Below are 27372 nucleotides of genomic sequence, written 5' to 3' on the forward strand. Positions count from 1 at the left end.
AACCACAGGGTTTTCTCCTCGGGCAGTGGCCACCCTCCCGTGTGAGCTGGGCAGTTTGTTGGCGCCCTGCCTGGGCTCCCACTCAGCCCCTTTCGAGCCGGACAGTGTCCCCACGACGGGCCCCTGCAGGATGAGTCAAGCCCTGGCACAGCACGGAGCCCGGGTGGGCCATGCCTTGCACCCCGGCTCGTGGCGGCGGGAGGCTGAGGCGTCCCGAGGTGTGCGCGGCCTCAGCCCCGCCGCACGCCGCTCCCCGGGGGACAGCCCGTGCAGGGCTGCTCCCGACGGCTCCTGGAGTCAGGGCCGTCTCCAAACAATGGGTGGAGAGCAGGAAACGCCGCATGGGAAACAGGATTTGGCTCCGCCGCCGCCGCCAGCCACGGCCCCTTGGCCCCTTTCCTTTCCCTGCTCCAGAGAGCCCTTCCCACAGCCATCAGCCACGGCGCTGCACCGAGGGGATGGGGATGCCGCCGCCCGGGCGGGCTGGGGCATGAGGCACTCTGAACCTTGGACAAAAAGCAGGGTCGGGACACCTCCTGCCTGGGCTAGGGCCTCAGCATGGCTCAGGGAACCCTGAGCTCGCAGCCCTAGCCCTGGAGGGGTGGGCGGGTGCCTTTTTCTGGAAGAGCTGCCACCAGGCAGGGGACCCCAGTGGCCCCTTGGCCAGCAAGCCCTGCTCCTGAGCAGCTGGCTGGCCACGGAGCCAGCAGAAACGGGGGCATCTCTCAGTCCGTGTCCAGGCTATGCACCACAGGAGGTTGTCCCAGCTGCCCTGGAAGTCAAGCAACAGCACGGAGAAGAGATGGGGGGCACGGGCAGGGAGCAGTGGACCTGAGGTGCTGCTCACGTGGACCTCCTAGGCAGCCACAGCCTCCAGCTCTGACCTCCATAGCCAGGAAATGCTGGGGATTTTCTGACCTCTGCCAGATTTGGAACAAGCTCCAAGGACATGGGACTCCAGCTTTATCTTCTACTTCTCTTCCCACATCTGGCAGGTAAATTGCTCCTTTTCATCTGCCTCAAGTGAGCAGCCCCTGCCTCTGGGTGGCTTGGTGGGACGAGGCAGCTGTAAAAGCTCAGTGGCGCCATCGGAGAAGGGTTGGGAGGGAGGAAATGTCCCTTTGTGATCAGCCATTTGGAGCCCTCAGAGGCCCCTGGCTGCCTCTCTCTGACATGGGAGGAGAAGCACCCCAAGACCCCCGTTCTGATGTGTGCTTGGCTCATGCAGGGGAGCTGATCCAGCTGGGGTCTCCAAAAGGAGAGCAGAAATGTGCACTGTGTCATCCCAATGTGTCTGCAATGCACCTTGCTTTGCCCTAGCTGTGCCTTCTGGCCTGGGATGGCAAAAATGTCCTGGAAAGGGGGGAACATCTGGGTGACAGGATCTGGCCCTGAGGCAGGGCTGGTGTGGCCATGCTCTTGTGGAGCTGTGACACACCCTTGTGCTCCCTCACCCCAGGGGCCATCCTGGACATCACCCTGATTGCCAACGTGCAGAGCCTGTCCCACTCCGACTTCTTCCTCTCCTGTGTCATGGGGGAGCACGACGTGAGCTACCTGCAGATCGAGCGGGAGAACAAGATCGTGATGACACATCCCAAAATGGGCTTCCAAAACTACCGCAACCGCAGCAACCAAGTCCAGGCCAGGGGCTTCTCTAAGGCTGACCTGGTGGGGATCCTCTACTGCCTGGGGCGCACCCCGACCGAGCAGGCCCAGGTGGTCTATGTGCACAACAGCCACAATGGTGAGTGGCTTTTGGGGGCAGCAGGAGGCCCCCGCCTTCCAGTCGGGTACACAGGGGACTTACCTGCCCTGTGCTTCACAATCCCAGCGTCAGCCAGGGTGGTGGGGGGACAGTGGTGACCCATAAGCCAGGTTTGGGGTCCACCAGCACTGGTGGGGAGGAGATGAAAGGGAGGTGGAAAGGATGTTCAGCTGGAGGAGCATGGTCGAGCCCCATGGAGGAGCCGTCTGTATTTATAATGGGGCTTGGGAGAAGGGCAAGGTCCAAGAGGAAGTTGAGTGCCCTTGGAGGAGGTTGTGGGGTCTGGAAATCATTAACCAGAGCAGGGGACAGCCCTTTGGAGCTGTGCCAGCCCATGCCCCCACCACAGGCTCAAGGGGAGGAGGTAGTGCTGGGGCAGATCTTCGGCAGTCTCCCCAGGTGCTGGACAAACACCATCCCGGGGCAGCAAATCGCCGTTCCAGCAGTGGGGCTTGCTGAGAGGCACTGGCAGACTGCACTGTAGCCAAGGGCAATGCTGGGCTTGTTTCCCACTCCTATTTTGGGCCATAAGAATAGAACGGGCCTCCCTGGGCTTACCAGCAGCAGGGATACTGCCTGGGGCAGCACTCTCCCACACTGCCCCTCTGACCTCCCTTCCCTGTGCTTGAGACTTTGCAAAACTATTAGTACTGAAACTTTCTGTGATGTTTGCCTCAGGATGCTTTCTAGCTCTTTTTTAGAAAGTCTAGCTAAAACAGTTGACCTTTTGCTCATAATAAGAGGAGGGGATATAAGTTTGCCTGCCTGTGTTAAGCACACAGCTTCAGCAAAGAGATCAAGTGTCTCCAAGCTGGGACACTGAGGCTGCTGGTGGGGCCCAAGCATCCCCCAGGGAGCAGGGCTCAGCTTTTGTCCTTGTGAAGAGGCTCAAGCTGAAAAATGGCTGTGGTCCTGTTGGAAATGGAGCTGGATTGTCTGAGCAAGCAGGGTGGCACTGAGGAATGGAGCAGAGGCCAATGGAGAGACAGTGTGGGAGACACAACCAGCAGCATGGGGTGAGAAGCACAGAGGGATTTCTGCACCCGCAGATGTCCCTGTTTATAAATCATGGATGGAGGTGATGGCTCTGGGGCTCCATCCATGGGACATTGTTTCCCATGGTGGGGTGTTCTTAGTCAGCCCCCACTCCTGGGTCCACTTAGCCAGGCTAAAATAGTGCTTTGGAGGAGCTCCTGTGGGAGTTAGAAGTGCCAAAAAGGTGTCTCTTTCACAAGTTCCAAAGAAGCTTCTATTGCTCTGTTTAGAGGAGAAGTTTAAAAAATAAGGGAATTAGTAAACAAAAAAATGTTCATATTTGCAGGAGGGCTGGATACAGAACCCACTGAAGGGGCTTGGTGTGTGCCATCTCTCCTGTTTAGCCTGAGAGAACACCAAAGCAGGCCAGGGTGATTAAACAGTGGGTGGGGAATGCTGTTAGAGGAAAGCTGGCAGCTCCCAAAAGGTCATGCATGGAGAAGAACTTAGGAAGTTTGATAAATTTTGGAAGCATTGCTGAAAAAACAAAGTAAAGCAAACCAAAGAGATCCTGAGAAGCAATTTCAGAAGTGTTTAAATCTGTCAATAAACTATCTTTTACACTTTCCAGAGCAGAAAGACACCCAGAAAAACAACTGCAGAAAACCAACATTTTAAAAATTTTTACATCTGTGTGCACAACAGAGGAGTTGGGAAAATTTGCTGGGGGATCTGTCTAAAATGCCACTGTTGTTAGCAGGAGACAGGCGATGAATAGCAGAACAGAGCAACACGACATCGCCAGGCTGGGCGTGCGATGAGCAAGGCTGTGTTGCTGCCCTTGGGAAACTAGACTCTCTTAAAACTTCTGGGTAGGGAGTTACAGGACTGAAAATTCGAGTCAGAACCTGGCAAATTAGCAGAAACTGTAGTAAAGAGCAGAATATGTGGTGGTGTGGTCCCTGAGAAAGAGGCAGCTGAGTTTGCAGTGGTAGGGTCTCTGGGGCGGCAGCAGTGAGGATGCTGTGGAAGACCAAATTGATACTGTCTGCTCAAATTCCTGGAGAAAACTGGGAAAACTCCCTTTCAGAGGTTCTTTGAGAGAAACTTTGCACCCAGGGGGTGGTAGAAGAGATCTCTGCATGGGTAAATAACTGACTAAAAGAAGGGAGATTAGGAGTAGGAGAAGTCCTTGTCACACAAGGGAGTTCCCACTGGCATGGCACGAAGTCTTTGCGTGGACCTGTGTCACCAGCTGCGGGTGCAAAGAGCTGAACAAGCACTGCTGGTGTGGCTGCGGTCCCCGAGCTGCCTGGGGAGATGATGAATGCACTGTGAAGTGACAGACAGACAGGGGAGAGATGCAGTTTGGGAGGGCTGCAGTGATGGAGTGACAGGTAAATCAGTGTGCACAAAGTGTTGTGTTTGGGGGTCCCCAGGGAAATGTCACCTTTCGTTCCAAGGAGTGAGGTGGAGTGAAACAGAGTGAGGGCCATATCTGTGGTCCCACCACTGCGGGCTTCAAAGTTCATGGAAGAAAGATCCCAACTAGAGGGATAGGTGGGGAGAAGATTCTGGGAAATTACTGCCAAGTGTGACCTGCGGTGCCCTTCCCTAGGCGTCTGCGGTGTGTGCTGCTTCCTCCGGGTCCTTGACCTCAGAGGGGCAGGACACAGGGCTGGATGTGTTTTAGCTCCAACCCGGCGTGGCTCCTTTTAGTGTGTGCAAGCTGGAGTACTGCCAGGCTCCAAAAGCCAGCAGCCGCCTGTGTCCTCCTTTGTGTCTGTCCTGGCACGCCCAGGGCTTGGTTTCCCAGGCCTTAAGGTATTTATAGCCCTGTTTGTGCTCAGGCTGGGGTCTGGCTGACTCACATTAATACTCCAGTTCGTTGCTGCTGCACACCCCAGCACCTGGGGAATCAGGAAAACAGCCATGACTGCTTGTCTTGGGGGCTGGAGTGCAGCCTCCTGCACACTTAATTCCCCTCCCCTGCCCTGCTTTCCCTGCCTGCAGCACTCCACACCTCACCAGCAGGCAGGGTGCACCATGCACAGTTGTTCCAGATGTCACCTCCCCAGACTGCTGCCACCAGCATCCTGTGCAGATGGTGGGCTGGTCAGAGGGCAGGGTGCCAAATCCCATTCCTTGGTGTCTGCCTGAAGGGGCTGGGAAGGGAGCCCTGTTCCTGCAGAGGCTTGGTGGGGTCCTGGGTCCAACATGAAGTGGACAGGGAGATGTGTCATGACATTCCAGCAGAAACATGCCAGGGTGTGCCCTGGTGTGACTGGTCTGAGGGTGTCAGCACTGCCTTCGGGTGTGAGTGCCCTTGAGGGTTGACTGCTGTGCAATCTGTGCCTCCTCCTCTGCAGCCCACCTCTTCCCAGTGAAGGCCACACAGTCTGTGAATGTTGCTGAGGTGGCCACCTTCTCTGCCAGGATCCTCAAGAGGAAGGAGACAGATGTTATGTGGAAAAGAAACGGCAAGTAGTTCCAAGAGCAGACAAGAGGGCTGGAGCTGCTCCCAGCTGGTGCCTGGTGCTGGCCCAGGGGGCACGGGAGGTCACAGATAACCCTCTGTCCCCTTGCAGGCACCTACTACCAAACCACGGACCGGGGCGAGGTGCAGGATGACCGTGTCGTCCTGACACTCCCCAATGTCAGTGTCAATGAAAATGGTGTCTACAGTGCCACATTCATGGGGGACAGCCCTCTGTGGAGTGCCTTCTACCGCCTCATCGTGAGAGGTGAGCAGAGCCCTGGCTGCCTGGGGACTAGGGACAGCTGTACCCGGCCCTGCAGCAGGTAGCACTCTGGACCCCTCTGCTCTCTCTGCAGCCTGCCCTGCGAAGAAATGGGGACCATCCTGTGAGAAGGACTGTCCCGACTGTCTGAACGGCGGCATCTGTCACGACCACGTTGGCGAATGCATCTGCCCTCCAGGGTTCATGGGCACCCGCTGTGAGAGAGGTGTGTTCCACCTGCCCAGCATTGGGTGCTGTGCCCAGGGCATATGTGGGGGCTCTCTTGCACCCCTAGACCTGAGCACTGTGTCTAGAAATGCCGTGTTCATCCCCAGCACCTCCTTGTCCTCAGTGCCCTCTGTTTCTGAGCCAGGGCTGGAGCACCCACATGGGTCCCATATCTCCTTGAGGTGGTGATATGGGGCTTGGGGCACCTGAGCCAACTCTGTGCCATGCACAAGCAGTAAGTGCATGGATGAATGGTGGGTGAGGGCAGACCATGCTTCTTTTTCCAGCCTGCCGGGAAGGCCAGTTTGGCCGCAACTGCCAGGAGACGTGCCAGAGAGCCCAGGGCTGCCGGGGGCTGAGCTTCTGTCTTCTCGACCCCTATGGCTGCTCCTGCGCCTCGGGCTGGAGTGGCTCCCGCTGCGACCAAGGTACAGGGACATGGATGTTCGTGAGCTCTCCCACTCAGCTGGGTTTCCTCCAGGGCCTGGCCGCTCTCCAGCAGTACCTCTGCAAACCTCTCCACATCTGAGGGTCCACATCTGAGCAGCACTGCTGCCTGCATCAGCTGCTTGCTCTCTCTGTGGTCCTGTGCCATGGCCAGGGATAGCAGTAAGCTCTTCTCTTCCCACAGCCTGTCCCTCAGGATTCTACGGCCCTGACTGTGCCCTGGAGTGCACCTGCCAAAACGGAGGCAGCTGTAACCGCTTCAGTGGCTGTGTCTGCCCCGCAGGCTGGCATGGGCAGCACTGTGAGAAGTCAGGTGAGATTGGCACAGGGCTGTGGCAGGTTCCCATGCCCCACCCTCAAGTGGGCGCTGGCTCCTTCCTCACCAGTGACCTATTGGTCTCACCAGCTGGTTCTGCAGGACCCCTTGCCTATGGAAAGAGACTCCAAGTCTGTAGAAACCAGGACATTGCAAGGGCAACATCTGATCTGGCATCCCAGCATTATCTGTGCTGAGAGTGTTGCTGAGCCCAGCATGTGGGATGGGATCAGGGCTGGACCACAGCATCCATCACCTTTCCCTTGGCACCACAGTCTGGCTGTATTTGCATCCAAGAAAAGGTGCCAGGCTTTCTTGTGCCTGGGGAGGAGCAGGGCCAGCCCTAATGTTGATTTCTATGTACCAGACCGGTTTCCCCAGATCATCCAACTGGCCTCAGAGCTGGAGTTCAACCTGGGCTCAGAGCCCATCATCAGCTGTGTGGCCATTGGCAACCCACTGCCCACCAGGGACAGCGTGGAGCTGCGCAAGGCTGATGGCACCGTGCTCAAGGTACTGCCCCGTGCCCTTGCCCCACCACCATCTCTATGTTGACAGCTCCCTGAAGAGTACCTGGAGCTGCTGGGCAGCATCAGACTCATGGGGGCTGAGCCGGGGGCTGAGTGGAGGGATTGACAGCACCCTCTGTGCCGCAGGTCATCAAAACCATCATCGAGCCGAAGCAGATCACCTGCGAGTTTGAGGTGAGGCACCTGACAAAGGCAGACACGGGGCTCTGGGAGTGCCGAGTCTCCACAACTGGGGGCCAGGACAGCCGGAAAGTCAAGGTCAATATCCGAGGTGAGGAAAGTGTGGTGGCATGAGCAGGACAAGCCAGGGTTGCTGGGGGAGGCTGTCAGCATGGTGTGGCAATACCACCCCCACCCCTGACGGGGTGTCTCCCATCATGGGCTACAGTGCCAGCAGACAGGTTTGGGTGATTATAAAAGACTTTCCTGACAAAGCTGAAAGGAGCCAAGAAGTGGCAGATGTATCCATGCTCTGCTCCTTCTTGCTCCCAGTTCCACCAGTGTCATTCCCTTCTTCCCCTCAAGTGCCACCAGTGCCCTTGAGCGCCCCCCGGCTCTTGGCCAAGCAGAGTCGCCAGCTGGTGGTGTCACCTGTGGACAGCTTCTCTGGTGATGGACCCATCACCTCCATCAAGCTCTTCTACAAGCCCAAGGATGACAATTCAGCATGGTCATCCATTGTAGGTATGTGTCTGCAGGGCTGGGGGACACAGAACCTGTGTGTGGGAGGGTGAGGTCTGAGGTGGGCAGATGTCTCCATACCAGGCCCCCTGTGGTGATGCTGAGGAGGATGCTGGTGGCAGGGCAGACTGTGGATGATGGGCCTGGTTTTGATATGTCTTCTTGGCCAACAGTCGACAACAGCGAGAACATCACCCTCATGAACCTCCGGCCAGTGACCGCCTACATCGTCAAGGTGCAGCTGAGCCGGCCAGGGGCCGGTGGGGAGGGCAGCAAGGGTCCCGAAGCCATCATGGTGACTGACTGCCTTGGTGAGCCTCCATCACCCTGACCCTGACTCTGACCCTGCACAGCCCGGAGCCTGAAAGGTGTCACAGCTGATGCGCCATGAGATATTGCTGCCTTTTTGTTTGCAGAGCCCACAGTCAAGCCTGTGATCGAAGGCTGGTCCATAGAAGAGAAAAATATGCTTCATGTCAACTGGAAGTTGCCAAGCAACCATGAGCCAGCACATGGGTTTATTGTCCACCTCTTTGACTCTGCAAAGCGGTTGGTCTCTGAGAAAAATGTCACATCCATCTCTGTGCTCTCTGCCCGCATCGGGGACTTGGAGTTTAACAAGGAGTACAGGCTGGAGGTGCTGGTGTACCACTGCACCAGCCTGGGGCCACCCTCTGACCCCTATAAGATCATGATCAACAGTAAAGGTGGGTCCAGTGGGAACAATAACAGGGAATTACAATGATAAATCAGTTATAATTGTAACAGCAACCATCCCCAGGTCTGGCTGCTCCTTATCCCATCTCTGATAGAACATGAACAGCTGTTTGGAGAAAATGGGCCCTTCTTTCCTCACTAGACCCTGCAGTCTCCAGCACCAAGGAGCTGAGAAACATTCTAAGCTGAATGTGACATTCAGGTCATCGTGAGTGATGCTCACAAACAGATCTGTTCTCTGCACCCTTGCCCAAACCCTGATGGACCTGTCTATACTTGCAGCCTTTACAATACCCTGTAGCAACTAGTTCCTCTGTATAATTATACTCTGCATGAAAAAAATAGTTCCCTTTGGTTTGCTTTAACACTGCTGCCAGGTAATTTTGCTCTGTGGTCACTAGGGCCTGGGGAGCCCTGCAGTCCCACCTGTGGGCACACATACACACAGCCCCTGAAGTAGGTGCAAGACCATGCGGAGATGGAGCACCAGCCTGACCAAGCTTTCTGGCAACCAAAGGGAAAGGCATGCATGAGGCCTTTGGGGAGGCTTGGCACTGTGTGGTACACATTGAGAGGACTGGTAGACATCAGGCTTGAGGGATGAGAGGTTTCCTCTGCTCTCTGCTTGTAAGAGCTTTGTATGATTTGGGAATTCGGGGTTAGGGATGTGGGCAGGCAGGAGGGGGCTCAGAGGAGGTGGTGGGCAGGCAGTATGTGACAGAGGCCTGAAGAAATAAAATGTCACAAGAACTAGTCAATACACAGGCATCTAGACCTCAGATGGTGTGGCTGGTGTGGCTGGAACATTTGGGAATACTGTCCTGCTTCAGTGTGGTACATGGAGAGCACCTCCACCTCCTCCAAGCAGGGGCCAGGGGTCCCTGAAGATCCCTCAAAGCTGACCTGGCTCTGGTTGCCATTGCCACCCACAGGGTTCAATCCTAACAGCAGCACTGAGCCCCGGCAGTATGAGGAGCCCTGTTCTGGGATTGACTCTCTCCTCTCTTGGTCCCAGGGCCCTCCTCCCCGCAGTTGCTCTCGGCAGAGCCCGTGTCCGACACTGCTGTCAGGCTCTCCTGGCAGGTGCCCGAGTACCCCAACGGGGGCATCACCAAGTACATCGTGGAGCTGCAGCAGGTGGGGAGCACCAGTGAACCCCAGTGGATTGACACCGACAGCGGCGCCGAGACCACCAAGATCATTGGGGGCCTCAATTCCAGCACCAGCTACCAGTTTCGTGTCCGTGCCAACTCCCATGTTCCAGGGGAATGGAGCCTGCCCGTGAAAGCCAAGACCCTCGGGGATGGTGAGAGGGGTGTCCCAGCAGGCAGGGGGCTCACAGCTCTGCTGCAGCTTGGGCTCAGATTCTGGGTCAGCAAAAAATGATTGGGGTGCTTGTGGTAACCTCTGAGTGTGGCTCTGAAGCAGCAGCACAAGACCAAAACTCTTTATGTCTTAAGAAGACCTGCTCCTCCTAGTCCTACAGGGGCAGGGGTGGCATGATGACAGCATGGCACCTACAGAGTGACTCTGCCTTGAGCAGCAGGGGATGTGAATCAAGAGGCTGGGGGAGTAGAGTCAGCATTCAAGGAGATCATGGCTTGACCCAAAGCTGGTTGGAGGTCCATAAACCAGTGGTTCAGTTTCAGGAGCTAGGCTGTGACACTTTCCCCGCTGTGCCACTCTGGCACCATGAGCTCAGGATGTGGTTATGGTATCTTCATTGGGGGTCTTGGTGCTGGGAGAGGGCTGCTGTCATGGTGGTTGGCCACTAGTGCAGGCCAGACAGGGCTTGACCATGGACCACAACCCTCCATCCCTCCTTTTGGCAGGAGTGCTGAGCGTGCCGCCCAGCCTGGGCAGCCAGAGCACTGAGCAGGCAGGAACAGACCAGCAGCTGCTCTTGGCCATTGTTGGCTCTGTGTCCGTCACTTGCTTCACCATCCTCTTTGCTCTCCTGGCACTTTTCCTCATCAAGAAGAATTTTTTCCACCGGCGCCGCACCTTTACATACCAGTCTGGATCGGTGAGTGCCGCCTGCCCCACCAGGACCGTGTCCCCTGCTCCCCACGTCCCAGCCCGATCCAGGTCACGTTCCATAGCCTCCAGTCCGGATGCAGCCAGACCTCACTTCCACGCGGAGAGGGTGCGGAGCCCACCCTTGTCTCCTGTCCTGCTGGGACTGCCGCATGGGCAGACAGGTGCCCGGTGCCTCTAACCTCACCCTCTTCCATCTGCCAGGGGGAAGAGACCATCTTACAGTTCAACTCAGGGACCTTGACCCTGACACGCCGGCCCAAGCCACAGCCTGAGCCCCTCAGCTACCCCATCCTGGAGTGGGAAGACATCAAGTTTGAGGACATGATTGGAGAGGGCAATTTTGGGCAGGTAATCAGGGCCATGATCAAAAAGGACGGCCTGAAAATGAATGCAGCCATCAAGATGCTGAAAGGTGAGTGTTGGGGGAGGCAGGCAGGGTGGGCTGAGTGCTGCAGCTGTGTCCTGGGCCATGCTAGTGCTGGGGAGCATCAGGAGTCCTTTGCAGAGAAGCAGAGGAAAGGCCCCTGTTGTAGCCTGCGGTGTTTGTCCCTTCTTTGCTTCCAGAGTTTGCTTCAGAGAATGACCATCGGGACTTTGCCGGGGAGCTGGAGGTGCTGTGCAAACTGGGCCATCACCCTAACATCATCAACTTGCTGGGTGCCTGTGAGAACAAGGGTGAGGGCTGTCCCATTCTCCCCTGCCCCACAACCTTTGCCCAGCTGTCAATTCCTTTTTGCTGGGGAGAGCCCCAGAAGCCCAACCTCCTCCTGCCCCCTAGGCTACCTGTACATTGCCATTGAATATGCTCCATATGGAAACCTCCTCGACTTCCTCCGCAAAAGCCGAGTTTTGGAGACAGACCCAGCTTTTGCCAAGGAGCATGGCACTGCCTCCACCCTCACATCCCAGCAGCTCCTCCAGTTTGCTTCAGACGTGGCCAAGGGGATGCAGTACCTGAGTGAGAAGCAGGTACATCCCAGCAAGCCCCCCTGAGGCCTGGGGGTTCCCCATCGAGGCATGAGGTCCCTGAGGCCAGCAGGAGGGAGCATGAACTGTTCTTCTCTTTCAGTTCATTCACAGGGACCTGGCAGCAAGAAACATTCTGGTGGGAGAAAACCTGGCCTCCAAAATTGCTGACTTTGGCCTCTCCAGAGGGGAGGAGGTCTATGTCAAGAAGACAATGGTGAGCCAGGAGTGAATCCAGCCATCTCCATGGGGCAGGATGCCCACCATCAGTGTGACCAACCCACCATGGCAGGACTAGCTGCATCACAGCTGTCATCCACCCAGGAGGCACCCATCCAGCCCTGATGGTGGCTCTCTCTTTCCCCAGGGCCGTTTGCCAGTTCGATGGATGGCCATCGAGTCCCTCAACTATAGTGTGTACACCACCAAGAGCGATGTGTAAGTGCTGCAGGCGGGGGCACCGGGCTGGGGCGTGGCTGTGGTCACCTCCACCCCTCTCTGGTGCAGTCAGAGAGGCAATGCTCTTGCTCTGGGTGCTGCAAGGGCAGGACGTGACGCTGGTGCATCTCCCTGAGGAGCTGCTGGCTCAGCCCAAGCCCTGGCTGCCTGTTCTACCCTGGGCTTTGCCCTGTGCCCATCAGCGGGGCACAGCTAGGCACTCTGTCACAGCCTCGGCTCCTCCCCTTTCAGGTGGTCATTCGGTGTCCTGCTCTGGGAGATTGTCAGCTTGGGTAAGGCTCTTTCCTGTCCCCTGCCTTCAGTCAGATCCCTGTAGGTCCAGTTATCCTGGGGCCCTGGGGGGAACACCCTAGGGACTGTCACCTCCTCAGCCCCTGTGTGTCTCTGGCTGTAGGGGGGACACCATACTGCGGGATGACGTGTGCCGAGCTCTATGAGAAGCTGCCCCAGGGATACCGCATGGAGAAGCCGCGCAACTGCGACGACGAGGTGTAAGTGGACAGAGCCTTGGCTGGTGGTGGCACCCACGTAACCCCCCTGCCCCACAGGGCTCGCACCAACTTTAAGTAGCTGCTGCCTAGTTGCCTCTGCATTGTGGCTGAGGGATGGGATGGGCTGGGGTCCCACACCCAAACACCTTTCCTTGGGTTTAGTTTCCTGCTTGCTTCCCCCGTCTCCCACAAGGAGCTTTTCTGTCCCCTCTCCTCCTGTGCGCACTGAGCCGCCCACAACTCTCCGCCCCCAGGTACGAGCTGATGCGGCAGTGCTGGCGGGACCGCCCCTACGAGCGCCCTCCCTTCGCCCAGATCTCCATGCAGCTCATCCGCATGCTGGAGGCCAGGAAGGTGAGTGGTAGCGGCTCAGTGGAAGGGATGCCCACGGCCACGGGGCTTTTCTACATGCTGGAGCATCCCTTGGCCTCGAGGACCAGACAGCCAGCAGCAGAACCATGTTTGGGGGTTAACCCCACCATCACTTTTTGGGTGCAGGGAGACAAGAGGGCACAGTACCAGTGAGCATGCTAGTGGGGACAGGAGATAGATGTGGACATGCTCACAACTGGCTCCTAACTGGAGTTCCCCCACAGGCCTACGTGAACATGGCCCTGTTCGAGAACTTCACCTACGCGGGGATTGATGCCACCGCCGAGGAGGCATGAGGCTGTGCTGGCACCGCTCAGAGGGTCAATGCTGGCCCCAGCCTGCTGGAACAGTGCTGTGGGGACAAGGGGCTGCTCGTCCACTCCAGGGCCAAGCAGCCAAATGGCAGTGTCCCTTCCCAAGAGTGCCTTCCCTGCAGCAGGACTGTGCTGTCCCCTCCCTGGCATGGTGCCAGCCACTAACAGCCCCACACTGTTGGGACATGCTGGGGTGGCCCCCAAGGACAAGCAGCAGCACGGTGCTGGCAGCAGAGCAGGCAGGAGAGGGCCTCCCTCAGGAGACAGGGTACTGCCTAAGCCCACGGACACAAATACTCAAGCTTTGGGCAAGAGGAGGAAGGAGCAACACAGCAACTGCCTGCCCTGCAGCCCTCAGCATGCTCTGGGCCTGAAGTGGTGCCAGGGGTTGTGAGCAGTGCTGCTGGCATGGGATGGGGCCACCCTGGCAGGTGCAAAAGGACAGTGTTGGCTGTGCACAGCCTCCAGCTCTGCAGTGGCCCTTCGGAGGTGTCAGCTCTGCCTTACAGACAATAAAGATCATGCAACAGCCAGGTCCAGAGGAGTGTTGGTGGGGACCCACTTCTGCCCTGCTGACAGCACTGGGGAACAGGATGTGAGGGCCCAGTGATCTACTGCTGTGGTGGGCACTCCTCAGAATCCTCTTCCCACTGGGATCCTCTGATAATTCCCCAGGAATGTCCCAGCATTCCTAGACAAGTCCCAGGTCTCATCATGGTATGGAGATGGGTTTTCTTAGGATCCAACTGGGATCTTTCCCCACACACACAATTTAAAACTTGGTCTTGTCCCCAAAGGGATATGGAGAGCAGACTATGTCCTTCCTATGCACAGCTGCCTCTTGCATGCTTAGAAATTGTTCCTGCAGCTTCCCCTCAGCTGGCTGGTCTTTAAAGGGATGGCCCTGCCCCTCCAGCTGGGTCCTGTGGAGCTGTGCAACTCCACACCCTTCCCACCCTGGCCAGCTGGCACCTCCCAGTACTGTGCCGAGCCATCAGGTAACTTCCCACCTCTGGCAAAGTGACAGCTGCGTTTGACCAGCCTGCTCGAACATGTGCTGCCAGGGTGAGGCTCAAGTGCCCATCCCTCGAGGGCTGCCTGGGCTCTGCGCTGACCCTCCTGGAGGAGCTCCTGTCCCAGGCTTCGGTTCCTCACCTGCACTGCTCCTGTGCATTACCCTGAGAGTGGTTGGACTTCATCTCTTCTGGCTTCAGCTTGCTCAGCCCTGGACATGCCATCCAGCTGTCTGTCTATCTGTCTTCTGCAGTCCCATGTGCAAGAAGCAACAGTGGCTCCTGCAGAGCCTGGTATCCCTGCTGGAGACAGGGACATTTGTACTGACCTTCTGGGCAAGCGTCTTTTATCCCCAGAAGGTCTCTGAACCCTGTCAATACCACTCTGATTTTCCATTCTGGCCTCCAGTGCTTTTTGGTGTCAAATGCAGCTGTTAGTGAGCAGCTGCTCTGCCCCATCCCTGAGATCCCCAGTGAATCAGTGATGGGGAGTGGCTGGTCTTCACAAACAGCCTGACATGTGCCACTGCTTCTGCACCCCCTCTGCTCCCGGGTGGGAACAGTGTTTGGGACAGTGTCACAGTCCTGCTCACACCTAGGTCTTTCTTCTTTTTTTGACAAAATTTGTCTGTGGCAACTTGGGGCTGGCTGCTCCTCTCTCCCTTCAGTGCCTCTGGTGCTGTCCTCAGCTGCTGGGCTTGAAGAAGCAAACCTGGCCTTGGTGCACAGTGGACACATGTGCAAGTGGCTCCTTGTGCCCTGGCTGGTGCCCCCCAGGCTGTGCAATAGTGCTGTGCCCTGGCAGGGTGGGAGACCCTCCAGCACTGGAAGTAATGGACTGGCATGAGGTTGAGCATGACTGTGGGACCTCACTGTGGTGGCCCTGCTCCTGCACCACCACCACTAGCACCTCTGAGGGCTTTGCCCCCTGTGCCTGTAGCTCTTCTCCCAGCACAACCACAGAGACGGTGCCACTGGCAGAGCAGACATGGAGTACACCAGGACACAATGGAGGCAGATCAGCTGTTCCATATCCCATGCTCCCATGTGGCAGCAGCCCCAACAGCCTGCCCTGCCCCACACAGGGGCCTCCCTAGTTTCTCGGGGTTGTTTTTCTTCCTACCCCATCCTCCCAGCATGCCAGTAGCCACAAGGGCAGGACATGCCACCTATCTGATAGGAGCAGTCTCTCTTGGCACTGCGGCCGGCGGCATTGTGGTTTCAGGCACAGGGAAGTGCTGGTGATGGGGCGGGGGGAGCCCCCAGCCAGGCTTCCTGAGCTGCGTAGCCACCACTTCCCAGATAAAGGTATCGCCTGGAGGAGCCGCAGCAGCTCCCAGGACACTTGGAAGGGCTGAGTGCGGCACATGTGGCTCCGGCACACAGGCTGCAGGATGGCAGCCTGCCTGTGCCAGGGCTGGCAGCTCTCACTGCTCCCTACCATCCTGCTCAGCCTCCGCAGCCCATCGTCAGCCCCTGAGCCAGTGACATCCCAAGGTAGGTCCTTGGGGCTATTTTCTCCCCCAAAGGATGGGCCAGAGAGGAGCTAGAATGCCAGGTGTGGGCAGCGAATACCTCAGAGCAGCCAAAATCTATGGGATTGGGAAGGGGGCATTCCAGGAGGGTGTGCAGTGAATGTTCAGGATAAGCAACAGAGTGCCCTTCTCACCTGTGGGACACCCTGAGATGCTTGGAGTAAAGGAACATCCATACTCTCTGCAAGCAGAGCTTGGCTGCCCATGGGTTGTCCCTGAGGATGGCAACCTGGTGCTCCCAGTCCTACTCAGGTAGCAGAGGGATTCCTCAGCAAAAGTTCTGTTATGATATGATGAGGGTTTGAACAAGACTCAACATCTGATGGCACAGTTCTGCACCATGGGCAATGCAGTGGCACTTCCAGGCCAACCTCAGTGCTCCTGCACCAGCCTTGGCATGATCTTGCTGTCCTGCTGGACACTCTCATCTTAGCTGATAGCTGGCCCCAGTCTGGCTCACTGGCTCGAGTCTGGTGCACTGCACCTGCCAGAGCCACTCCCCAACTTTGTCTCATTTCAGGCTTCTCCATGCATTCTTTAAGCACCTCACAGCCCCTTTAGAACTTTCTGTAACACCATAAAAAGCATTAATTGAATAAAACCCTGTTGATCTCCTGCTTGTCTCTCTAGCCCCACCCCAGGTCTCTGGCCAGGACAGACTTGGGAGCACATTTTGAGTCACCCCCATAGGGACAGTGGGACGAGAGTCAGGGTTGGACTCTGCCCACAGCCTCTGCAAAATCATTGTGCCTTGAGCCCTCCGCTGGCTTGGCAGCACTGCCCAGGCATGGCTGGTGAGGGCTGCAGAGCTGGGCAGCTGTCCTTCCTAAGAAATGGGCTGTGGTCAGCAAAGATGCTCTGATAGCCCATAGGACAGGGTGGCCTCCCACTGGTGCCATGGGTCCCTGTGCCACCGAGCTGCTGGGACCTGGCCATTTCATCTTCTCGTGCTCGGAGCTGGGTGAGGTCATGGAGCCAGCATGAGGCCTGGGGTTGGGTAATGGGGGTAAAAAGAGAACAGGTGGGGTGGCTGTGGCAGAGATGGGACAATGGGCATGGGGAAGAAGGCAACACAGGGCTGGGAAATGAGGAACAGGGCTGGGGGGTGACAGAGCAAGAGAAGGGACAGGGTGAGCAGAAGGACACCAAGAAGGTGGCAAGAATACCTGGGAACTGTGACTTATTCTTTGCCCAAGATGGGCTCAATTGGCAGAGCAGTGGGTGTGTAGCAGAGAATGGATGCACTCAGCAAATGCAGCAGACATTGGCAGTGGGCTTGTGGGGTCCCACAGCTGAGGGCAACCCCTGGGGAAGGCAGCAAATGCCAGTAGGAAAAGGAGGAGGAAGAGGGCTGGAGCAGATCACAGAGGGAGTGAGGGTGAAGGGACTGCTGAAGCAATGCTGGGGACAGCAAGACCACCCCTGTGCATTACACATCTGCATCTTGAGGCTGTCCCCTCTTCCAAGACAACAGAGGAAGACACCCATATGTCAGCAGAGCTACCAGTGCTTGGGATAGAAATCCTGCAAGGTGTGATGCTCCAGTTTGTCCATGTAATGACAGGGAGCACGGATTACTGAGGGGGACAAACATGTCCCCAGGGCAGTCTCTGGGCAGGGGTTTGGGCAGCCCCCCGGCTCAGGATCACATGCCCCCACACCAGCCCTCAGGCCCTTTCCCTTTCCCTGGGGTGCTGCTCCTCCTTATCTCACTTCCGCGCACCTTCCGGCATGAGCAGGGCAGGGGTGCTTCCCCCGATCGCTGGGCGCTGAGCTCCCCTCCGACCGCAGGGCTATTTTGGGATGTTTGTTTGTCCTCAAGGACCTCGTGTACTGAGGAGGGGGCGTGGTGGGGCCGGGGGGAGTCCTGCCCCAACCAGGACCCCAGCGCAAGCCAGCAGCTAGCATGGGTGCCATATGCGTCCCCAGTGTGCCAAGCTGGTGGAGAGCACCTGTGCCACGGCCATACTCAGGCTGCCCTGCGTGCCTGAGGTGGAAGCAGGTGAGATGGGGATGGGTTTGTGCCCAGGGGCTCCTTCATGGCCACACTCCTCCCAGACGCTGCACTGCTAGCAGGCGTGTCCGAGGACATCCTCTGTTTCTCCCGCTCCTTCGAGGACCTCACCTGCTTCTGGGACGAAGAGGAGACAACAACTGGGATGTGCCACTTCTACTACTGGTACAGCAGGTAGGAGATGGTGGGGACACAGCCCAGCCTCCTCCTTGCTGCACAGAGAGCAGCAGGGCCAGGGTGTCACAGCAATCTGGGCCATCCCAGTGACTCCAAGCTGCAAGGAGAGATGGAGAGCCCAAAGGAGCTATACAGCAGCCTCTGCACACCCTGCAGCAGGGCTGAGGCCTTGGCTGTCCCTCAGTCCCATGGGGATGGTGCCCTACAGTGGATTATGGCACGGGAAAGGAGCTGGTGACACCGAGGTCTCAGTGCTGTGCCCCACATTGCCTCTCCTCAAGCCTGGCCCAAGGCAGGAGGTGTGAGGTGCTGCAAGACCCTACTCTCCATTCCTCAGGGATGTGCCCACAGAATGCGTGGTCTCCACGTGGCACCATGGGGCTGGCAGGAAGCGACATGTCTGCGTCTTCCCCAGCCAGGACGTGCGGCTCTTCACCCAGCTCCACCTCCACGTCCTGGATGCCACCACAAACCACACAAAGTATTGGCGGGAGCTCAGCGTGGATGCAGTGGGTGAGTCCCTTTGACTGGGCAATGCCCTGTGACAGCAGGACAGTCCCCAGATGTGGGTCCCCTGACCTGCCTGCCACAGGGGCTGGCAACACCCTGAGCCCTGCATGCACAGAGGCAGCCCTGGGGGGGACTTTCATGTGTCCCCTAGCAGGACCAGGCATTGCCTGGACCAGAGCTGCTGCAGGAGGACAAACACCCTGGCATGTTCTCTGCAGGTCTCATTGCTCCCCCAGTAAACATCACTGCCCGCTGGGCTGGGGCTGCAGGGCAGCTCTGCGTGTCGTGGCAGCCACCACTTGCTGACTTCCCGAACTTCTTCCTCTATGAAGTGCAGTGCTGTCCTGCCAGCTCCCCAGGGATGCCCGGCAGCACCACATTGAACCCCAGTGGGCAGCAAGCTGGGGAGCTCTCCATTCAGTCAACTGTCAGCACCCACACACCCAGGGCCAGGGCAGCCTCCCCGGGACTGGGGCAGGTACACAGAGGGGTCAGGGATGGGCAGGGGGGCTTGAGGCCTGCAGTTACTCCTCAGCTTGGCCACTCTCCTGCAGAGGCTGGTCCAGGCCAACACTTGGGTGGTGCTCCGGGACCTGCAGCCAGGGATGAGGTACCACATCCAGGTGCGCAGCAAGCCTGACGGTACCTCCATGGACGGCGTCTGGGGGCCCTGGTCACAGGCAGTGGCTGCCGAGACACCCCACTCCTCTGGTGAGCAGCCATCCCCTCTGCAGGGGTGCTGGCAGCAACAGCAGGGAGGCACCCACACCTCGGGCTGCAGGGGGTGGGGGTCCTGTTGTAGGTGAGATGCAACACCCAAGTTTTGGGGGGCCAAGGGGAAGCAGCCCCCTCCCTGCCCTGGCTCTCGCCTCCCCAGGAGACATCGGGCTGTGCTGCAGTACCCCTGACTTGCAGCACGTGCACTGCGAGTGGAGCTGGGACCCTGCAGAGCCCCACAGCTCCCACCAGCTCTTCTACCGGCCACCTCCAAGCGGGGCTGGCACAAGGTAAGGGGCATGGCAGTCATATGGCACTCAGGCACATCCCAGGGACCACTGGTCCTGCTGCATCCCAATATCCCACACTGGGCCCCTTGCCCATGCCCTGCTCTGCCCTACGACCACCAATCTCATACCTCCTCACCACCTCTCCTGGCCACATTGCACCTCCGACTACAAGCAGCAGTAGCTTTCCTGGGCAAGTGCAGGAGGAATGCTGGCTGTATGCTGGGGGAATGCTGTGGGTATGCTTTGGTGGGACTGACTGGCTCCCCACTCCTCCCACAGGGAAGATGCATGGCAACAGTGCGAGGAGGTGAGCAGGGGGGCACAGGGCACTCATGCTTGCACCTTCCAGCCCAAGGCTGGCAGTGCCATCTCCATCCTGGTGAATGTCACCCGGACCCACATGCTGCCTACACTCAGCTACTTCAAGGAGCCCTTTTGGCTGCACCAGGCTGGTGAGTCCCAGTGCCACCACAGCCCCTGCCTGGCTCACAGGGGACACAGTGTCCCATGTCCCCTTTCACAGGAGCGACACATGACTGTCCCCAACACCAACAGTGCTCACAGATGCCCCACAGTTTATGCAGGCAACAGTGTCGCAGGGCCGGCTGAGCCTGCAGTGGCTGCCGCCCCTGGAGCTGCTGGCAGAGCAGCTGGACTACCAGGTCCGCTATGCCATGGAGAACAGCCATGACTGGAAGGTAAGGCCTGGGAGGATACCCCGAGCAGCCCTGCCCACCTCCACTGCTGACACATGGCAGGCACGGGGCCAGGCAAACCGGGACCTGCCCCTCGGGTGCCGCCCCACAGCAGCCATGCCTCCAGCTCGGCTCGGCCCCGCAGGTCCTGCAGGTTCCACGAGCAGCTAGGAAAGAAGTCCTGGACCTGCGGCCAGGCACCCGCTACCACGCCCAGGTGCGGGCCCAGCCCAGCGGGCCGTGGTACCAGGGCAGCTGGAGCGCCTGGTCCAAACCTGTTGTGGTTGATGCCGTGGCTGATGCGGGTAAGGAACAGGGCTGGAGGCTGCGCCCAGAGGAGCCACACGGCTGACGGCAAGAGACGGAGAGTGCTGGAAATGGGGTGGGGAGCACCGGGCAGAGTGCTGCGAAGGGCTCAGAGGTGGTGGGTCTGGAAAGGGCTACAGTTCCAGCATTCCTCCTCCGATGCAGGCTGGCTCATCCCCAGTGTTACGGTGGTGCCGCTGCTCCTCTCAGCAGTGCTCCTGGGGCTGCGGTGCACCTTCCCCTCCCTCTACAGGTAAAGGGCTGTGCCGGGGGCAAGCGGGAGGGTCCAGCACCAAGCCTGGGCACCTTGCACGGGGCATTAGGGCACCCCAAGTCTGAGAGTACCTTCGATGCCCCTTCCTCTGTACCCAGCAACGTGAAACAGAAACTCTGGCCGCCCGTTCCTGACCTGCACCGTGCTCTGGGCAGCTTCCTCCAGGAAAGCAGCAAGCACGGCCAGGTGAGGGGGTGGGGCAGGACGGCTCAGCTTCCCCCGAGGGCAGCTCGAAGGGCAGCCCCTACCGTGTCCACTCCGTGTCCCCCCAGGCCAGCGCCTTCGACAAGCAGCCGCCGGAGGAGGCCGTCCTGCCCTGCCTGCTGGAGGTACTGCCCGGCCCGCGGCGCGAGGCGGGCCCGCCGCCGGAGAACGCTGGGGGCCGCCTGTCCAGCACCGACATCGCCAACCAGTCCTACCTGCTCATGAGCGGCTGGGAGCCGCGGGGAGCCACGACCGCCCCCACCCCGCCATAAACTCTCGTCCCTGCCCAAGCGCCCGCCTGCTCCCTCCTTCGCCGCCCCGCCCCCGGCCCGGATCGCCCCGCCCCAACAAGGACGCCCCCCCCCCGGTCCCGCCCCTTAACTGCACGCGCGGAGCGCCCCGCCCCGTCCCGCCGCTCAGCCAATCGCGTTGCGTCGCGCGGCCGTCGCCCGGCAGCGCGCGGCCGTTGGGTTTGAAGCGGCCAACCGGGGCCCCGTCCGCGCGCCGTTTAAAATGCTGCGGCGCAGGCGGGGCGGGCGAGCGGCGGCGGCGCGGCGGAGGTGAGCGTGCGATAGGGCCGGGGCGCTCGGGGAGGCAGCTTTGAGGCGCGGTCTCGAAAGGGGAGGCCGTGGTCCAGCGGACGAGGGAAAGGGAGAATGTCGCTTATCGGAGAGAGCCCCAAAGAGCGGCTGGAAGGGGTGTCGGCTGATAGAAAGGATCCCTGAGGAGCGGAGGGAGGGTGTGTCGGCTGATGGAAAGTGTCCCCGAGGAGCGGTTGGGGAGAGTGGAGGGTGTTGGGTGGTGGGGAGGAGCGGCCGGAGGGCTTGGAAGGTGCGGTGGTGGGGAGGCCGGCGGGGCCTGTCGGAGCAGCTGCAGCCCGGCCGGTGGGCACGGCTGACGCCGCCCGCCCGCAGGACCATGGCGCAGTTCCTGTTCGAGGCGGACCTGCACGGGCTGCTGAAGCTGGACACGCCGATCCCGAACGCGCCGCCTGCGCGATGGCAGCGCAAGGCCAAGGAGAGCGGCCCCGGGCCCAGCCCCGTCGGAGTGTCGCCCATGAAGCCGGCCAATCGCTCCCACAGCTCCAGCAAAACGCCGTCCAAGACACCCGGTGAGCGCCGGCCCCCAGCGGCAGAGGTTGAGTGCGGGAGCCTCGCCCAGGCTGCTTGCTTGTAGCCATGGGGCTCTGTGCTCCCTGCCACGCTGCCCTACCGGCTTGCTGGAGAAGCAGGAGGAGGTGGGCTGTGCTCCTGACAATCACCCAGTGATTGTCCTTCCCAGCATGAGGGGCAGAGCTCTGAGAACTGGGGCCGGCGAACTGTTGATCCCCAGCTGAGCCTTGCTGGCACAGCTGCGTGCTGGGGCAAGTGTGGGCGGGACTGTCAGCTGACAGCTTTACGTCCTGTAACAGTGTTTTTGTATCCTCCCCTTATCTTTGGACTCTGGAATTGTTGCACTAGACCCAAGGAGTTGCTCCAGACAGTCCCTAACCACAGCTTGGTGGCAGGGAGGAAAATAAAAGTTAGTTGTGCCTGGGTGGCTTGAGATCTCAGAGTCCTGCTTGTCTGGTGGGTGCGTTGTGGAAGAGTGCTGGGTTTGCTCTCGTGAAAGCTCTAATACAGGCTGTTAAATAGCTGTAAGACTATATTTTTGTATGCAACTGCAGGTAAATCTGGATCCAAAATTCAAAGCACGCCCACAAAGGCTGGGGGTGATCGCTACATTCCTAACCGCAGTGCTATGCAGATGGAAATGGCAAATTTCCTCCTAAGCAAAGAGAATGATCCTGCAGAGGAATCCCCTACCAAGAAGGTGAGAATGTTGCTAAGTTACAATTACTTCAACAACCACTAATTCTTCCTGCCCCTTTACAGAGGAGTAAACTATAGGTTCTATTGACTGGGCACATGGGGCTGACAAGCCCCAGCCATCACTACTTGCAACTCTGGGCTTCAGGAGCCTAGGGTGAGATTGAAGCTGTAGAGACTGCCATGCACTCTATCCTATACTGCCTCTGGTAGCAAAATTTAGCTTTTGACTAATAAGGCTTTAAAATATAGCAGGCAACAAAAACACAAAGCTGTGAGCCTATGCAAAGTGAAACTGCTGGTAGTAGCTATTCTAGGACAATGTCTACACAGGGAACACTTCTGGAATGTTTTACACTGTGTTCTGAAATCTGTTTATGAAGCATTTGGTCGTGCTGTGGCTTTTCCCACTGGCAATGACACTGAATTTGCCATTGTATGAAAATGTGAGCAGGACAATGTGTGAAAGTCTGAGGAAAAACTGCTTTGACCTGCCTGTGTGTGGCTGACCCTTGCAGCATGGTTGAACACCTCCTGATTCTAAGAGAAGGGGACTTGGGTGTCTGTTTTAATTGCAGTGTGGGAGTTGTTTTAAATGCATTGCACTGAGGGTGATTTGTCTCTGTAGGAGCAACAGAAAGCCTGGGCAGTGAATCTGAATGGCTTTGATGTAGAAGAGGCAAAGATCCTCCGTCTCAGTGGAAAACCACAGAATGCTCCAGAAGGTATGATACAGGATCTGTGTGAGCTGAATCAGTGGGGGAGATCAGGTCAGGGGAACAGCAACACAGAGCCTCTGTGTGTGGTCACAGGAGAAATCAACTGGTTTCTGAGAGCTGTACAGGCTGGAGTCTCCTTTCTTAGGGTTCCTGAGGTTGTGGGAGGGCATAACAGTTACAGTGAACTTATTTAGGAAAGTTGCTATGACTGCCAGTTGCTCACCTGTACTGCAGGTTGCGAACCTTCATGAAGTCTGTAAGAGCATCAAACTCTCTGCTACTTTCTAGCTTAAACTGTAACTAAAGATAATGGGACACAAAAACCCAAGTGTTTGTTAAATTTGTTTCCATGAATGAGGAAATTGTAGCTCAGCCTGGTTCAGCAGTTCACACTGCCAGTGATGTTAGCTGCGCTCTAGAGAGAATTTCTCTTGGGACTTTATTTTCACTCCAAGGGATTCCTAGTTGGGTGAGCAGCACTCAGCTGGGAGGATGCTAACTCAGGTTAACAAACCTGTTCCTTTGCACACAGGATATCAGAATAACCTGAAAGTGCTCTACAGTCAGAAAATGACACCTGGATCCAGCAGGAAGAATAGCAGATATATTCCCTCAATGCCAGACCGGATCTTGGATGCACCGGAGATCCGCAATGACTACTGTAAGTAGGCTGCAGGGTTGAGTGCTGGGCATCCAGAGCATTCTGCACTGGAGCGCTGTTCCTAGGAGAGTGTAACTGGGCTGGTTTTATTATTTTATGTAACCAGGCTAGCACAGACCACTTCTGGAGTGTCCCTGTGTAGCCTTACAGGAACAGTGGTCTAGGCCACTGTGTAGATGACTTGGAGCAGGTACCTGAGCCCCTGAGCTGGGCATAGTGACACTCGGAAGGCTGCCCCTTACCTGTATGTGTGTGCGTGCACATGTGCACACACACACACCTGCTGCATCAGCACGGGTGAAGGGCAGGGCTCTCTAGGTAAGCATGGTGTGACCTGCATTGCTCTTTCAAATCGTAGATCTGAATCTCATAGACTGGAGCTCCCAGAACTTCCTGGCAGTGGCTCTGGACAACTCTGTTTATCTGTGGAATCACGCTTCTGGGGAGATTATCCAGCTGCTGCAGATGGAGCATCCAGATGTTTACATTTCCTCTGTGTCATGGATTAAAGAAGGAAACTACCTTGCTGTTGGCACAAGTAGTGCTGAGGTCCAGGTGAATGCAGGAGTAAAACTAGAGGTGTTTTCTAGGGATTGACAGAACTGTGGGGCCTGGGGACAAAACCTTGGCTGCCAGAGGAAGGATGCCATGCACCTGACTTGTCTTCCCTGGTGTGGGGTGGAACTGCCCCAGCCAAGTGCAGTGTGCAAGGCAGGGTTTGATTTGGGGGTTTTCTGATAAGTAGTGTTATCTTCTGTGCTATAGTCATGAGATACACATTTTCTCTCTTCCCTTACTGAGAAGGCTGAATACCAGACCCTGTGCAGTGATGTTCCTAGGGCATAGCAACAGGATTTCCTCTGAAGAACTTTTTGCTTTGCATCTCTAGCTATGGGACATTCAGCAGCAGAAACGTCTCCGAAACATGACCAGCCATTGTGCCCGTGTGGGAACCCTCAGCTGGAACAGCTACATCCTCTCCAGGTAAAGCAGTGGGTGAAGGACAGTTTTCAGGTGTTGCAAACTCCTATCCCTCAATCTATGCATGGTGTGGGTTATGGATAGCAGAGAGAAGTTTCTGTCCTGGCTTGGGATTCTTGCTCAGCCTTATCTGTTGGGACTGTGAGAAAGCCTCTTTCCTGTATTGCACTTTGTGCTGAAGTTGTAAGGAGCTTGTGTGGGTGTTTCACTCACACCAACAGACCAGTGTTGCTGGTAACACGGGTTGAAAAACCCAGTGGGCAGGTACAGCAGTCTTGCAACAACAAAAATGGATTTGGGTGAAAATGTGTCAGCCTAACCCTGCAAGCCTTTTCTTTTCTCTGCAGTGGCGCACGGACTGGGCACATCCATCACCATGATGTCCGAGTGGCTGAGCATCATGTCGCCACCCTTGCTGGCCACACACAGGAGGTGTGCGGACTCAAATGGTCTCTAGATGGCCGCTACCTGGCCAGTGGTGGCAATGACAATCTGGTGAACGTCTGGCCATGCACCCAAGGTGGGGGTGGAGACTTTGCTCCTGTACAGACCTTCACCCAGCACCAGGGTGCTGTCAAGGTGAGCACAGGGCTGCTGCCATGGGCAGATATCTGTGTGCAAGGCAGACATGCAGCACTGGCTGGTGCAGGTTGCCTCTTGTATGTCTTAAAATGAACTCTTCTCTCTCAGGCTGTGGCGTGGTGCCCATGGCAGATGAATGTTCTAGCCACTGGAGGTGGCACTAGTGACAGACATATCCGCATCTGGAACGTGTGTTCTGGCGCCTGCCTCAGTACTGTTGATGCCCATTCCCAGGTGAGAGACTAACATCAGCTTGGAGACAAACACCTTCTGGCAGCACACCTACACAGAGCTGCTGGCTCCTCAGGCCCAGAGGCATGGGAAAGGAGGGGACCATGCTCACCTCCGAGTGGTGAGCATCAGCACAAGCGGCTTGTCTTAACTGTGTTACTGCCTCTTTTCAGGTCTGTTCTATCCTGTGGTCAACAAACTACAAGGAGTTCATTTCAGGCCATGGCTTTGCACAGAATCAGCTGGTTCTATGGAAGTATCCAACCATGACCAAGGTTGCTGAGCTGCAAGGTAGGTGGACAGGGCCTGGATGAGGGAGGGCTGTTAAGAGGTTGAAGGCAGCTGCACTCCTTGGTTTGAGCCTGCAGCATCACTGATACAGGAGAGTATCCAGGTGCATGCTGCTAGAAGTAAAGCATGCCCACAGGCTGTGGAAGAAATACTATTGTTCCAAATGTATGCTTGGGGTCTGAAATCATGCTGCCACAACCAGTGGGAGACAGCTATGCAAGCTGGCAGGGCTCATGGGAGCATACCGAAGTAAATGTGCGTGTGCTGATCAGCTCACCCCTGACTGCACACTCCTCCTCCTCCTCAGGTCATACTGCCAGAATCTTGAACCTGACCATGAGCCCTGATGGTACAACAGTGGCCTCAGCAGCTGCTGATGAAACACTGCGGCTCTGGCGCTGTTTTGAGATGGACCCCATAAAGAAGAAGGAGAAAGAGAAGGCAAACAGTGCCAAAAGCAGTATTATTCACCAGAGCATCCGCTGAGAGCACTGGGTTGTTGTGGGGAGGGGGATATGTAGTTTACACACTGTACAGTATTTTAAATGTTAATAAACTGCTTAACTTGACTTTTTCTTAATGGAGTCTGATGGAAGAAAAAACATGGCTCCCAAACCCAAGTCCCCTTCTCCCTGAGGCTGGGGATCTGGGCAAGGGGTGGAGACTTATGCCTTAAGGGCCAGTTTACAGGCACCCTGAGCCTAGCAGAAGGATGCTGTGCAAGTGCAAAGGCTGTACTTCTGTTTCTGTCCCAGATAAGATAGATATATCACCTGCCCCATCTAGATGCTGACTACAAGCACAGCAACTCCACCACAGGCTCAACTGGAAGCACAGCATGGCTGTGGCCTCATTTTATGTTATGTCCTGTCTCACAACCACAGGGGCCTTACTATGGCTCTGCAGGCGCCCCTTAGTTTGTCTTGTTAGCTGCAGGCAACCATCACTACCTGCTTATGGTGCTGGAGTAGCTACTTTTGCAGACTTAATTGCTATTGGGAAAAAAAAAGGAGGAGGGGAAACATACAGCAACAGCTGTAATCACCCCAAAGGCAAGAAGGGGGCTGGCACTGGCATAAAGCCTGATGCAAAACAGTTAGTTTACACTGCCACAGCCAGCCTGGATGTCATAGAGGAGCCATGCAAAGCACCACCAACCCTGTGCTCAGCCTTCAGTCACGTATTCTTCCAGTAACTCTGATCTGTCTTCCCCTCCTGCTGACAGGAAGCCCTGGTGCCTTGCTGAGGCTTCATGCAGGGGAGCAGGCACTAGGCTCAGCTGACATTTATTGGAGCTTGACTCCCCTACACTTGGAAAA

At 57.1% G+C, this 27372-nt stretch overlaps 3 protein-coding genes across 8 annotated transcripts; all 3 read left to right on the forward strand.

The window, feature by feature from the left end:
• The first annotated feature begins 248 nt into the window (after positions 1 to 248).
• TIE1 (tyrosine kinase with immunoglobulin like and EGF like domains 1) lies at positions 249 to 14429 on the forward strand. 2 transcript variants are annotated; one of them, XM_053984655.1, is made up of 23 exons: positions 249 to 995; positions 1460 to 1747; positions 5113 to 5223; positions 5332 to 5487; positions 5579 to 5710; positions 6000 to 6140; positions 6344 to 6472; positions 6843 to 6988; positions 7132 to 7276; positions 7531 to 7689; positions 7860 to 7997; positions 8103 to 8393; positions 9419 to 9709; positions 10236 to 10549; positions 10645 to 10855; positions 11008 to 11118; positions 11222 to 11412; positions 11513 to 11626; positions 11777 to 11847; positions 12100 to 12140; positions 12263 to 12359; positions 12614 to 12713; positions 12956 to 14429. In XM_053984655.1, the coding sequence occupies exons 1-23, from the start codon at positions 950 to 952 to the stop codon at positions 13025 to 13027; spliced, it is 3495 nt and encodes a 1164-aa protein (XP_053840630.1). In that variant the 5' UTR covers positions 249 to 949; the 3' UTR covers positions 13028 to 14429. The 2 variants fall into 2 exon arrangements, with proteins under 2 accessions (XP_053840630.1, XP_053840631.1); XM_053984656.1 differs by having other exon boundaries at positions 250 to 995; positions 10236 to 10429; positions 12956 to 14418.
• Positions 14430 to 15347: 918 nt separating this feature from the next.
• Positions 15348 to 21082, forward strand: MPL (MPL proto-oncogene, thrombopoietin receptor). Of its 4 annotated transcripts, none has more exons than XM_053984657.1 (12): positions 15348 to 15555; positions 17652 to 17781; positions 18122 to 18297; positions 18513 to 18772; positions 18849 to 19005; positions 19172 to 19301; positions 19581 to 19753; positions 19857 to 19999; positions 20142 to 20301; positions 20468 to 20555; positions 20675 to 20762; positions 20849 to 21082. In XM_053984657.1, exons 1-12 carry the CDS (start codon positions 15426 to 15428, stop codon positions 21050 to 21052), a joined length of 1839 nt encoding a protein of 612 aa, XP_053840632.1. In that variant the 5' UTR covers positions 15348 to 15425; the 3' UTR covers positions 21053 to 21082. The 4 variants fall into 4 exon arrangements, with proteins under 4 accessions (XP_053840632.1, XP_053840633.1, XP_053840634.1 ...); XM_053984658.1 differs by having other exon boundaries at positions 17670 to 17781; XM_053984659.1 differs by having other exon boundaries at positions 15518 to 15555; positions 17623 to 17781.
• A 162-nt stretch (positions 21083 to 21244) lies between these two features.
• On the forward strand, positions 21245 to 26622 carry CDC20 (cell division cycle 20). 2 transcript variants are annotated; one of them, XM_053985606.1, is made up of 11 exons: positions 21245 to 21340; positions 21695 to 21891; positions 22447 to 22592; positions 23217 to 23313; positions 23840 to 23968; positions 24327 to 24523; positions 24858 to 24952; positions 25297 to 25528; positions 25640 to 25765; positions 25936 to 26053; positions 26361 to 26622. In XM_053985606.1, the coding sequence occupies exons 1-11, from the start codon at positions 21294 to 21296 to the stop codon at positions 26537 to 26539; spliced, it is 1563 nt and encodes a 520-aa protein (XP_053841581.1). In that variant the 5' UTR covers positions 21245 to 21293; the 3' UTR covers positions 26540 to 26622. The 2 variants fall into 2 exon arrangements, with proteins under 2 accessions (XP_053841581.1, XP_053841582.1); XM_053985607.1 differs by lacking the exon at positions 21245 to 21340 and adding an exon at positions 21355 to 21519.
• Positions 26623 to 27372: the final 750 nt, after the last annotated feature.

Source organism: Vidua macroura, chromosome 9 (assembly GCF_024509145.1).
Source record: "Vidua macroura isolate BioBank_ID:100142 chromosome 9, ASM2450914v1, whole genome shotgun sequence".
In the NCBI taxonomy this organism is placed as follows: Eukaryota; Metazoa; Chordata; class Aves; order Passeriformes; family Viduidae; genus Vidua; species Vidua macroura.